This window comes from Colias philodice, chromosome 3 (genome assembly GCF_061535455.1).
Source record: "Colias philodice isolate Cphi_HAF_F1 chromosome 3, ilColPhil1 Martin Lab GWU primary, whole genome shotgun sequence".
Classification (NCBI taxonomy): domain Eukaryota; kingdom Metazoa; phylum Arthropoda; class Insecta; order Lepidoptera; family Pieridae; genus Colias; species Colias philodice.
In genome coordinates this window covers 5,282,956-5,297,142 of record NC_143088.1, presented here as the reverse complement: position 1 = coordinate 5,297,142, position 14,187 = coordinate 5,282,956, and the positions used below count along the sequence as shown (strand labels likewise).

Below are 14,187 nucleotides of genomic sequence, written 5' to 3'. Positions count from 1 at the left end.
ATGCCACCGCACCGGCTACGTTTGCCCCACAAATACAGTCATTTATATATGTGCAAGCTTTTAAAAAGGACTTAGAAATGAAGAACATTATTAAGCTTAACCTTTTACGTTTATTATATTATATATTTTCAAGTATTTACATTTGAAATGAAAATGTACATTTTAAAATTAGCCGTGGAAACCTAGAAACACATTATGGTCCATCTTACGTTCAAAGCACGGACAAATCTGGCCACATCTTTACGTCGCGACCTACTAAAGTTATGAATAAACGTGAAAGTGTACTTGCAACGACACACATTTTGTCCTCAACGTGAATCATTTAAGGAATTTCATCAATATTTTCACATAATTCAAGTTCACGCTTGTCTAAATTGTAGAGCAATAGCTTTCTTTTTATATATTTATTAATATATTCAGATCCTGCAATATGACTCACTGCATTTGTAAAGAGTTATAGTATGCGGTTTAAATAACAGCTAACTCTAGACCATTTCCTTTAATATTATTTATATTCGTTGATTCACTAGTTTAAAATTTTAATCACGTAATAAATAATATCGTCAACCAACGAGTACTAACTACCATCAGAACTTAGCAACGTATCAAAAGACAGTTAAATTATTCGTGCTTTATAATAATTCATTCATAAATACTCCAAATAGAGTATGTCTTCATAATGACTTAATACACACATGTCTAAGTGGAGCATTGAATGATTTGGGCGGCGCGCTCGCGGTCAAGGCCGCGTGCACTTGACGCAAAAAAGCAACAAGTTATGCGCCCACATATCATAATGATCATAGTAATGTTTTTTGCATGAACCTCACTATATACCACATATTTGTTCAGGCCAATGATTGCCTCAGTTTTTGTTTATGTTTGAATTAGCTCCTCGTAACAACCCACAGGTTTCCAACGATGGACATCATTAGTTTGATTCGAGTAATGATTTTATAATGGTTTCTTATTTGAATATGTGAATGTAATAGTTTCATAAACGAATTTTCACTATTTTATCTGGTAAATATTGTGGTTATACGATATTGTATATTAAAGCTTTTTTTAACATTACTACTTATGTATAATATATTAGTCATAATATCTACATATTTAATAAAACTTATAAAGAGCATTAAAATATTTATTATTCAAGGCACTTACATCAGACAATTAAAAATTAAATAACTATCCTGCATAAGCACACTCAAACAAGTTTCAAACCAGAATTAGACTCGCTCGCTTTAGGAGACTTAAACTCCAATTACTATTTTGATTTTTTTATACTCATTACCTTAAATAGCATTTTAACGACATAATTATTGGTATAACTCGCCTTTACTAGAATTCACATTAACAAGATCCTTTCATATTCCAATAAAGAAACAAAACATTATGTTGTTCTCGTGTACAACTCTTTTACAAGATTTAAACAACTAGTACAATTACTATAATCTCTAAAGTTTAACTTAACTTTTCAATAGTTGTTCTTTTTTATCGATATCATCTTTATGAACTTGATATACAATAATTTTCTGTCAAAATCAATTTAGGACACATGTAATAATCGAAAAGGGCCTCTCTATGTAGTGAACCTTGGGAAAAATTACTTTTTCCACTCTTACTTTTCTGCGAGTGTTACAGAAGTAATTTCAGGTCCATTTTCTATGATTACTTGAAACAAAAAAGCAGCTAATCATCAATCGGAGCGGAATACCTCACGCAAGTGCATATAATGGTGTAAAGGACGGAACGTCTCAGTAATTCGCTGGTAATGACGGTAATCATTTTACCATCTTCGTACCAATAATGCGCACCATTTTGTACGCTCCAGACCTCAAGAAAGACACGGTCAATCGTGCGAATAGTTGCTTTGCCCTACACTTTATTGAATAGTTCTGACCTAGCCTGAACTTTTACTATATGGTACAATCCAAATATGTAAATTGTATTGTTCGAATATCATTCTCTTCTCCGTCCACTTTTGCAATACATTAGTTATGCAGGATTTTATTATCTAGGTATTAAAATTATAACTAGAAATAACAGAATACTGTCCTCAATAGAGGATCTTATTAAATTGCAGCAAATGACTAGCTATAAAGTTTATGAAAAACCCTATTCGCGTAATAGAAGGTCTAGGTTCCTAGGTACCAGGCAACGTATTTCAATAAAAAAAGTAGATTAACCGCTTCTTCGCCTTCCTTTAAGTTACGTATCTAATTGGGTTCATAGACTTCCTGACGTAAAAATTTGCACATCTTATGGTTGTTATTATTTTTAATTAGGTAGGTATACCCAATTTTTTGCACGATTTTATTAGGTAACATTCTAGACTAGTTTTTATAACATTTAAAATTATTTATAAATGTTGAAATAGATAAATATTAAAAATATATATAAAAGGCTTAATTAAAATTGGAATGATAGTACATCCCATAAATTGCTATTTTTCAAACAATTATAATTTCTTTAATTCCTTTAATAAATACAAATAAAAATAAGCTTTTGCCATACCTATAATTGCTGCACCAAGAAGCACCTCGAATGATTTTAGATAATTACACGTAACTGAACAGTGTCCCAGCGATACTAGAAGCGAGCACTAGAAACCGAGCTTAAAGACCGAATGTAAGAGATGAGAGAGCTTGAAAGTTCGGCACTACAGAGACGGGCGCGCGCAGACACGGGGGCACGCAGCCTAAGCGTCTCAAACGGAATGAAATGGTGAAGAAGACGCCGCCGTCTTATATAGACGTGACCGTAACCTGACGCCGAATAACGGACTCCTATCGGCGCTTGAGCCACACAAATATCGTCCCTAGCACTCAGACGCAGTGCCCTCTCTGCCAACCCTTTTCCGTTGAAGCAAATGAAACTATAAGTTTCAAAGACACCCTACGGAGTGTGAACATTACTGAATAGTCTTTCTGGACTTAGTTCCTTTTTAACTGAGTCCTTTCTTACTGAATCTGATAATTAAAACATAAATCAACTTATGAAAAAAAATCTTAATAGATTCAGGGAAATTTATTTCTCTGTAGTGACTTTGACGCTTACCAATTAGTTTTTAAGGATAAGAGTCAGACTTTACCACCACCAGATATTATGTTTGAACTAAACTTTAAGGTCCGGCATAGAGTTTTGTTGAACTAAGGTTGTCTTGTTCTTATATTAGGTATATTAGCAATCCTTAAAATCTATCTATATATGTAATACATTACAAATGAATCATGAAAAACTTACATTTGAATTATTTATTACTTACCATATTAGCTTCGCAATTCCCATTCCTGAAAAAACTTTGTGACCAAACTCTACACACGAAATCTCTACATCAAAATCTAAAAAGTCTCTGAATGTTGCATGATACTTTAAATTCTTGTGTCTCTAAAATCTTGTGTCCATTTTAGTTGTAATTATTATGATTGTTATTTGAATTCATCAACGAACCAGAAAAAGGAAGAGAAGAGAAATTTAATATTATCCAAAAAATACCAAAGTTCTATTTTATGTTAAACTGCAAATCAACGCCTATTATAAATAATCGAACAGAAAACAATTATTTAAGTAATTGCCAAAAAATTCGTACAGTGTAAATTTTGTAAAGATATTTAATCTTTACATTATTAAAAAAATAATCTAACATAATCTAATTATACGCTTATGCGAACTATAAATCATCAATCAATAAAAAAGGTGCATAAGTTAATTAAGTTATCACTCTTGACAAGACAGCCCTATAGTTTATGTTTATGAATTCTATTCAAGTATTTACATACATCTTATCTACATACATCTTCGAGAGAAACATGTAATTTACATAAGATTATCATTTAGGGCTAAGTAGGGAGACGAACATGTGATTAATGAGTTTTTAAACAAAAAGACACCTTCATATGTCGTGCAGATTATTTCAGATTGATACAAAAAAAATACGGAAAGAGCAGATAGATTGAACAAAATATTTTTAGCGCATTTTTAACGCAATAGAAAAGAATACGTGGGATTTTTTATGTCGATAAACACATATACGTATATGCCTTTATTTTGTGATGCTTTAGAGGAACTTTACACGCGTGGGCCACTTTTTATGATTCTAAATTCAATTTAATCAAATATCTGTTAAGGAATTACAGTAAATAAATTCGCATAAGGAAAGGTGTTTTAAAAAAGAAAATATTAGTAAATAAGTTCATAATATTTCTTTGAAAATAGTCTTTGGTATTTGTTGTTTTCTAATTATGTATTTTTGTTTGAAACAACATTCCAATTTATTTACTTACTGTAGAGCTTGAGAGAGCTCCAACACGACAATATGAAGAGTAAGCTCTTTAAAAACATAAGAGCGACTATCATCTAACAACAATTTAATATTTATTATATTTAATTTAATCAATTTATAACTTTATAATAATCCATGCAGCTTTTGTAACTCGTTTAGGAAGATATTAAAAAATAAATACATATACCTACTAATAGTCTGAGATGATTAAGTAGTGACCGCGGCAAAATAATATATTTTAACAGTCTGATATCTTCTTCGAATAATTGCACATTATTTTTTGAGGCATCATCCATCGATGCAAACGTCTATAATGCTATTGGAATCCTATAAGAATATGACCGTCCAATTAGTGCAGAGAATGGCAAATAGCGATCCTATCATGAGCTAGAAGTATGTGGGTTCGATGCCTCCAATTAGAAAAAAAGTTGGATTCATAGACTCTTTTTATATGGGATAATGCAATAAAAAATATTAGTCCAACGAACACAGCACTTTTGGATAAAATGCCATTCCTTGAAAAGTCACATTTTACGAGGACTAATGGTCCTCTAATTTTTAATTATGTATTATTATAAGTGCAGTACTCTAGCATACTTAATTTTTAAAATAATAACTATTATTACATATAAACGTCCTTAATGTTCCTTTCTTGCTAGAAATATAGTATAACAATGATTTGGTATTAAATTTTTGTTTTGTTAATGTGTTTTGGGCTTTCTCTGCAAATAAATGTTTCATTCCTTCAATCAAATGTCATTGATATTGTTGTATAAACACTTACTTTACTTTTTTTTGCCTTTTATCACACGACTTGAATAAATACTATTGCAATGACAAATCTATTATAGTGAATTTTCATTTTACTTATTCTTAAAACGACGCAAAGGCAGAAAAAATCGATCGTGGTATCACGATCTATACTTTTTTAAAATTGCACATAAATGCTATAAAAAATGTCAAACACTATCAGTATTTCCTGCTACTAAGACTCTTTTTTAACCACTTACTGACAATAACATTAAGCGCGATGTAGGCTTCTTATAAGTAGTAACTTATAGAATATACTAACATTTTACACGCCTAGTTACTTAAAATTAAATAAAATATATTCTTTAATTAAAAAAACAATATGAAACGTGATGAAAAGTTGCTCGTACGTTTTTAATCTCACTTCCTGCGGTTTCCGAAAGATGATTTAAGGCCAAGAGCACGTTGATACAGCAGTGAAAGTTAATATGTCGATTCATATAATTCGCAGTGTCACTGCGACGAAACTAAAAATTGCTATGTACTCAATAACTTCCATTTATTCTATTTAACCAAGATTCAATTACATTTAAATGATTAACATTCAGACAACTAATTCACTCTCGGCTTAATGTAAGAAATAAAAGAACAAGTAGTTGTTACAACAAAGGTAATAAGTGTCAGTACATCTCCGGAGGCCAAAATAAAACAATAACGAAATGGAAATAATGATACCACAGTGTTACTAAAGAACGAGTAATACAATTCAATATCAATTTCCTCAGCAAATGCTACAAATTGTTTGATTATAAAAGAGTATAAATAAAAAGATTATATATATACGTCTCCTTCTTGAAATAATATGTAAAGTAAAAAATAGGTATTAGGTACTTAATATCCGCGAATGATATTGCTTTCCTTTAAATGCACTTTGGCATGATTCTTATAACGCCTAGAAAGTCAAGAAATAGAACTTGGAATTACTTTTGATTAATCTAACGTTTAACATAAAAAAGAGACGATAGAGATACATGGATTTTTTATTTGCACATCTGCATGATTAAAGAAAGTTATAAATTGCTTTTTAATGATACATTTATCTCTCGTCTTCAAATAATATGGGTTATTGTGCTAAAGATAAATATTTATTATTATCTAGGAAATAAACACTTGAAAAACACTTAAATAATTAATTATTAATTTCACAACGTTTATATTAGCATCGAATTGTAATAAAATATCAATAAATGTAAACTCGTAGTATATTCTCAGCAATCACTGCCGATCGTTATTTATGAAAGTTAATTAATCACCGTGAGATACCTTTGCTCTACCTTATTATAACTCTGTGAATTCAATTGATAAAGTAAACGGTATCATAATACATATCCGTACTGTACATTATGACGTACAACACAAATGTGAGAAATTCCTTTACATTCAGAAATATTCCCTATTATTTATGAAAAATTATACCATTAGTATTTGTTCAGCACAATAATAAATCATGATTCAATCTTGAAACTTCGAAGCGCCTATCCATTTCACATCATTTTCACAGCTTTTATTTTGCGTTGAATAGTTTTGCTCGAATTGCGTTCTTGCTTCGATCTAGGTCGAGAGCCCAAACAGTGGTAATACACAGCACTTTTACTTGGAGAGATCGATTATTATTAATTTTGTTTTGCATTGACTTGCACATCTGATACACTTAACCGACTTTTGGTGACGTACTAATTGTAACGAACAAATAGTTTAATTACAATCGGTGCGGTTAGAAAAAATTGAAATTGAAACACGTATCTAATATCTATGCTTTATACCTATCTTTTATACATTTCATTAATTGATTTCAACTGAAGCGTTTTCAATAGATTATTCTACCGCAGTGTTTAATTAAAATTTAAAACCACGTCAAGAAAAATCATTCATTTGCATTCATTATTGGGAATAAAATAAAGCAAAATTGTGATGACTTTCTGATATTATAAATCAGATGACACGGGTTAAGTACTAGGTGGTACTCGTAAGAAAAGCGCATGCCGCTTAATCGTCGCGTAACGGTGGCAACTGTAAAGCTTACCACGGACCGCGGATTGCGTGCTAAATTTGCCGAAACACCGTGATTACTAGCGGGAAATTCTTAAATAACTTTAATGCGTATTTAAGTCTTTAACCCGAATGGTTCAATAAAGTGACAAATATTTAATGAATAAACCTCGTGGTTAACCACATCTTACAGGCTGTTAAATGGATTTAAGTAGCCGTGTATACGAGTATTAGTAGTTACATATATATACATAATTTCCTCTTTGTGAACAAAAAAAAATATTTTTTATTCTGAAATAGAGTCATGACTATTTGTAATGAGCAATATAACTTAATTTGTAGAATGTCTATACTTGTACCCTCATTTAGTAGTGTAGGTTAAATAAACTCATAATATAGAGGCGGAGTCCAGTCAATCACTCCTAGTCATTTGCATACTAAACTTTAGCCATTAGGCATTCTCGAGATACACCTACATTTACCACTTTACTGTTTGATGATAGAGTACTTTATACAATTTGTTAGAAATTTGTTTTAACAGGTACTTACTTGATAAAATTTAATGTAATTTTAAATACTCTTACATTATATGATCAAAACTCAAAACCATTAGGATAGAAGTCATTAAAGCTTACTGTTTCATACTGTTAGGGTATTTCTCGAAGTCAATTATGGAAATATCGCAAGAAAAAGCTAAACAGGAAATTGACAGATCGTTGAATCTTAGTTTTTTCTGCATGCGTTATATTGGCTTCTCATTTGATGAACCAAAACACAGAATCGCACGTCTTCTTCAGAAATTATGGTTTCTCGCTTCTATTCTTGTTATTTGTAGCCATGGATTTAGTGAGATTGCATTTATCGTGGTAACTTTTGCAAATTCGCCTCGTGTTGAGGATGTTGTTCCTTTATTCCATACATTAGGTTATGGGATATTGAGTGAGTTATCGTCTTATGAGTACACAATATATTTTAAAAATTACACCTTTTTTCACAAACGATTCATCTTTGATTAAATTGATCTTTTTTTACAGGTGTATCAAAGGTTTTTGTGTTGTGGTACAAAAAAAGAGTTTTCAAACAACTTTTGGGTGAACTCACCGTCATATGGCCAGTGGCTCCTTTAGATGACGAAGCTTATAGTATAAAAAATCAGAGTCTGAAAGCGCTACGACTTGTTCATCGCTGTAAGTATTATCCATTCAATTTAGTAATAACAATTTACCGGCTGACTTAAACAACCTCATGTAAAACAAAAAGAACTGGTCATATAAAAGTTGTACCGTATGTAGAAATAAGTAAGGTATTTTACGGTATTATTCAGACATCAACACTCGGAAAGCAACGATGCACAGTTGTCTCTGATTCCTATCGCATATTTTTAACATGTTCGATCTTCGTACAGTGGCAATCATTTGATGATAAACATTAAAATAATAAAATAATTTTACAGGGTACTTCGCAGTCAATATATCTGGAGTATGGTTTTATAATTTGACACCAATGGGTATTTATTTATATCAAATTGCTCGCGGCGAGGATGCTCGTTTAGGTTTTATTTGGGCATCTTGGTACCCGTTCGATAAGACGCAACCTGTTGCTCACGTATTTGTGTATATTTTTGAAATAATAGCTGGTAAGTATCCATGTATGCCAGCATACATTGTTACAAAATGTATTGATAGAGATAAAAAGCCATTAACCTGGGCCATTACATGTGTAGGTGTTACATATTTATCTTGAAGGCTGTCCTATTATTAAAATTCTAAACATGTATTGAAACCTCTTACACTAACATTTTGTGGCACGTATTTTAGGACAAACTTGTGTGTGGGTTATGATTTGCACAGATTTATTATTCTCTGGGATGGCAAGCCATATTGTTCTGCTTCTTCGTATTCTTCAAGGGCAACTAAAATCTCTTTCAGTCTCAGATAAGACAGAAGATGAATGTTATCATAATATTATCAATTGCATAAAACTTCATCAACGCCTCATCAGGTAAAATAAATTACGTAAATTATTTTAAACATTATGGTGACTGAATAAAACGTTAATTATTTCAGGTATTGTAAAGATATCGGAGAAGCTTTTTCATTTGCGAATTTAGTAAATATTGTATTGAGTTCAGTGAACATATGCTGCGTTGTTTTTGTTATCGTCGTGAGTACCTCTTTCTAACCTTACGGAGTTTCCCTTCATAAAATAATTGATTTCTTAAAATCGTAAATCGTTTCTTGTTTTAGCTTTTGGAACCTATGGTGGCAATAAGCAATAAGTTGTTTCTTGGTTCAGCGTTGATCCAAATAGGCATACTTTGCTGGTATGGGCAGGACATTATTCATGCAGTATGTAAATTTTGATTTTTTATGTTACAATATGACATAGACACACATTTATTTACAATCAATAACACACACAACAACTGACAAATAATAACAAAACACAGAACATTACAAAATAAAGAAATAAAAGCAATAAATAGTTGTTATTATGTGCTATGGCTGTAAAATGGTTCTGGCTCAGCATATGTCATGAGTCAGAGGATTCATGACGCTGTTGATTCTGCCATCATCTTCATATGTTATTTTAAGATCACCTGTAAATAACATCATATTAAAACAATATGTTTTGCTTACTCAAACCCACTCATTTGAAGAAACTTAAAACCATACACTTAAAAGCTAACAAATTATATAAGTTTACATATCTATTGCAATTAAACTAATACAATAATATTAAATTCCAGAATGCGAACATTGCAGCAGCAGCATACGACAGTGACTGGTACAACATGAGTCCACGATGCAGGCGTGCTTTATATTTTCTCCTACAAAGGTACTTACCTATTTAATTAACTAGTTCTGGTCGATAATTATTACAATAAGAACTTACTTTCTTAAATATAATATTAAATTTCAGAGCCCAGAAACCGATTTCATTCACTGCTATGAACTTTACAAATATTTCTTTGGTTACGTATACCGGGGTAAACTAATAATCTTTTTAATGCACATAATGTTTAGATAAAGGCAAATAAGACTTAACGAAATTTAATTTTCAGATTTTAACAAGATCTTACTCCTACTTCGCTCTTCTTTACACACTTTATAGTGAAAATTGAACTAAACTAAACCAGAGAGAGCAATCTCTACATGCCTGCATACTTATTTATATATGTGTAGACTCATTTATTGCATAATAAAGATTTAATGGAACATATTCTGTTTTACTGTACTTCCCTGTACTTTTAATAATATGTCTAAGAAAATTATAAAGAAATTCTGAAACTTTTCCAGCATTGAAGGTGTCACCAATCTATCAATCAAGAAGAATAAATACTATGCTTTAACTTTCTACTCAGACAATTTTGCGCTAAAATCTATAAAAGGTGGAAAATTTATTATACTGAACTGCTGAACAAAATATACACCACATATCGACTTGTAGAATTTTACATTGGTAACAATGATTGAATCTAATCAGGAAATAGCTAAGCGCGAAATAAAAGAGTCTTTAAAACTTAGCACATTTTGTATGCGTCTTATTGGTTTCTCTTTAACTAAGCCTAAAACACCAACTTCTGTATTTCTTCAGAGATTAACGTTCGTGGCAACTATTTTCGGGGTAGGAATACACGTTTTCAGTGAAGTAACGTTTCTTTGTGTTACCTCTGCAAACTCTCCTCGTGTTGAAGATGTTGTGCCTCTGATACATACTGTTGGCTATGGTATACTAAGTAAGATATAATTATACGTAATTATGAATAAAAAATTGTCTTTAAATTAAACATTTGATCATATATAATAGATAATTTATTCATCAAATTAATTGTAATAAGCTTTAATAAATTTATAAAACAATTTAGTTCAAAAAAGAAAGAAGTAAATTGAAAAATAATCATCAATTATCAATTTCTTACTTTGTTAAGGTATATCTAAGTTTGCTGTTCTAAATTTTAAAAGAAGCGTATTTGCACAATTATTGGATGACCTGACCTCAATCTGGCCAGTGCCGCCTATTGATAAAGAAGCTGAAAATATTAAGCAAAAAAGTTTGAATGCTTTACGCCTTATGCATAGCTGTAAGTACTTTTTAATTTGATAATTTATCTTTTCAATCAATTCTTATTTAAAATGAAAACAATTGTGGTAGGAACGCAAAAGAATTGCTTTTTGATTATTTATGCTTTTTAATAAAAATTGTGTTTCGTAGGGTATTTTTTACTTAATATTATCCTTCATAATCCGTATAGAATATGATTATTAAAATACGATGAGCTTTTCTTTTAGGGTTCTTTGGATTGAATGTATCTGGTGTATGGTTTTACATTATAACTCCAATAGGACTCTACCTTTACAACAATTTGCGAGGCCACAATAATTATAAAATCCGCACGGTTTGGAAATCTTGGTATCCTTTCAATATTTACAGTCAAACATGGATACATGTAATTGTGTACATTTTCGAAATATTTTCGGGTGAGTATAACACCATCAAAAATTAAATAAAGAATTAAAATGGTATTTTCGGAAGGTAAGTTGTTGTATATTATAATTTAAGAGAAAGACTAAATAAGTGAGTTTATAATTGTAAATATTGAGAATATAGGTACAATATGTATTAAAATTTTGAAAATACCGGACCAGGCCAAGGTCCACTCGTGGCTGTAGAGCCTCAGATGATGATGGTGATTAAAATTTCGATAAAATTAATAGGTATATGTTTATAGGTCAATCTTGCGTATGGGTAATGATATGCTCTGATCTATTATTCTCTGGAATGGCAAGCCATATCGTGCTTTTATTAAAACTTCTGCAAAATCGCCTACGAGTGTTGGGAGAAAATAAGAAATCGGATGATGAAGATTATCAAGAAATTACAGAATGTGTTAAACTGCATCAAAGATTAATCAGGTGATTTAAAAAAATATCTTACTAATACTTTTTGTTGAGTTTTTCTTTATTTATTCTAATACTTAAAAAATATTTTTTAATTGTAAATTAAATAATGATTATGCATTTTTCAGGTATTGTAATGACTTGGAGGACGCATTTTCTCTCGTTAATCTTATCAACATTTTATTGAGCTCTGTAAATATTTGCTGCGTCGTTTTTGTTGTTGTCGTATGTATCTGTGCTAAATATATAATCTATGAACTAGTATACAATTTATTTTAATGATCACTTAATACTTTAACAGTTATTGGAACCATTAATGGGAATGAGTAACAAGTTATTTCTCGGCGCATCTCTTATACAAATAGGAGTAATATGTTGGTATGGAGAAGATATTATACACGCGGTAAGAAACTGGTTAAACAGACGACATGGGAATTTTAATAGCATTAATGTATACAATGCATCATTAAATCCTTTTTAGAACGCAAATGTGGCCGAAGCAGCATACAACAGCAAATGGTATAAACTAAGTCCTCGATGCAGACGCAGTTTAGCTTTTCTAATACAGAGGTAATAATTACATTACCTATCCCCTTCTTTAAACGTATTTTAACTTTTTAATATCATCGCAACCAATAATTATACAGAACTATTACTGATGTGGTTTATAGCTCCCATTTAATTAAATGTTACTTTTCCAGAGCACAAAAACCAATTGCGTTTACTGCTTTGAATTTTACTAACATTTCCCTTGTTACTTATTCAGCGGTAAGTTTTAAATAAAATATCGCTTGTATAGTGCTTGCATACGTTTGACCTTTTTCAATAGCTTTATTGTCTATACTAAAATGATAATGAAATAATCGACCTTTTTTACAGATTTTGACAAGATCTTACTCGTACTTCACTCTTCTATACACTATGTATAGCGAAAGCTATTAGCTTAAAAAGGCCGATTGTTAAAACTTAACAACGGTATATTGCGTATCAATTAAACTTTTACTATCGCTTTATCTTCTTTTTCTTAATCCCTATCAAAGTACCTTTAGAATACATCGAAATAAGGAACACTAATGACAACTGTCGAATTTTAATGATGCCTATACCTATCTAAAAATATGTATCTCCCTTGACAATAAATTATAGTTTAAATACTATATTATGTACCACTACTTTTTGGAAATTTTATATCACACTAGTGGTCCGCCCCGGCTTCGCCCGTGGTACCTACATGTTTAAACTATCCTATCTCTCAATAATCGGTTAAGTGGTTTAGGAGTCCATTGAAGACAAACATTGTTAGTTGTGACACGAGATTTATATATATTAAGATTTGTTTCATAAGTAGGTACGGTCTAGATATGTAGGTACAGTTTAAAAGATATTCAACTACATGCGTGCATGACGTCGTTAAAGTATTTCGTATGCTTCAAGTTATTTCTACGCACATTTAGGAATGTCATGTCTAATCGCGAAGGACCGCTATATCATGCATAGAGAGACATTCGCTGTATGGTTCACATTTCACACGTGATAATATGATATGTTCCACCGAAACGTGGAACGAGGTCGAGATAATAATGATCATGCCATTAGCGATCATAGTAGGTCATCGTTGCACTCGAAGAATCATTAATGACAGTGATTTAAGTAACCGCATTACCTACTAGGCATCTTACCTATAACTTTTTTAAATTAACGGATTATCTTATATATAAAAATGAATCGCAAAATGTGTTGGTAAGCGCATAACTCGAGAACGGCTGAACCGATTTCGATAATTCTTTTTTTATTATATTCCTTGAAGTACGAGAATGGTTCTTATGTAGAGAAAACGTAAATATGTACCACGGGCGAAGCCGGGGCGGACCGCTAGTTAGGAATAAAATCTATGATATTACTTATTAGGTATACCTACTTAAAAACTCAACGGACTTTTAGCTCCTTGCTCATTTAATAGAGAAAGTCAAACAATAATCATATTTTTTTAATAATAATAATAATATATCACCGCTTTATCGGGCTAACTTATGGTCCAACTACAGTGATACAGATTTATCGTGTTATTGGTCAGGTATGTGCTTTGGGAGTTTTAATACTTTCAAAAATTATTGTCTTCGACTGAGGCATGATGCCTTAGCGCCGTGTGGCCGATGGATGATGTTGTATATTGGACAAATAAATTGAAAAATATATCTCTTA

At 31.2% G+C, this 14,187-nt stretch overlaps 3 protein-coding genes across 3 annotated transcripts in view; 2 read left to right on the top strand and 1 right to left on the bottom strand.

Moving 5' to 3' along the window:
• Positions 1–2,733, bottom strand: part of tyn (trynity) — a 33,989-nt gene extending 31,256 nt beyond the window's left edge. Inside the window, exon 1 of the mRNA XM_089714279.1 lies at positions 2,518–2,733. The gene's annotated coding sequence lies outside the window, so the exon portion shown is untranslated. The remainder of the gene's footprint in view (positions 1–2,517) is intronic.
• A 5,366-nt stretch (positions 2,734–8,099) lies between these two features.
• Positions 8,100–10,270, top strand: LOC149489624 (odorant receptor 67c-like). Its single transcript, XM_089714963.1, has 8 exons — positions 8,100–8,271; positions 8,538–8,720; positions 8,902–9,085; positions 9,151–9,247; positions 9,331–9,432; positions 9,834–9,922; positions 10,007–10,073; positions 10,149–10,270. The coding sequence occupies exons 2-8, from the start codon at positions 8,588–8,590 to the stop codon at positions 10,206–10,208; spliced, it is 732 nt and encodes a 243-aa protein (XP_089571089.1). The 5' UTR covers positions 8,100–8,271; positions 8,538–8,587; the 3' UTR covers positions 10,209–10,270.
• A 282-nt stretch (positions 10,271–10,552) lies between these two features.
• LOC149489623 (odorant receptor 67c-like) lies at positions 10,553–12,927 on the top strand. Its single transcript, XM_089714962.1, has 9 exons — positions 10,553–10,823; positions 11,016–11,168; positions 11,377–11,565; positions 11,817–12,000; positions 12,114–12,210; positions 12,287–12,388; positions 12,467–12,555; positions 12,687–12,753; positions 12,865–12,927. The coding sequence occupies exons 1-9, from the start codon at positions 10,553–10,555 to the stop codon at positions 12,925–12,927; spliced, it is 1,215 nt and encodes a 404-aa protein (XP_089571088.1).
• The last annotated feature ends 1,260 nt before the right edge of the window (positions 12,928–14,187 follow it).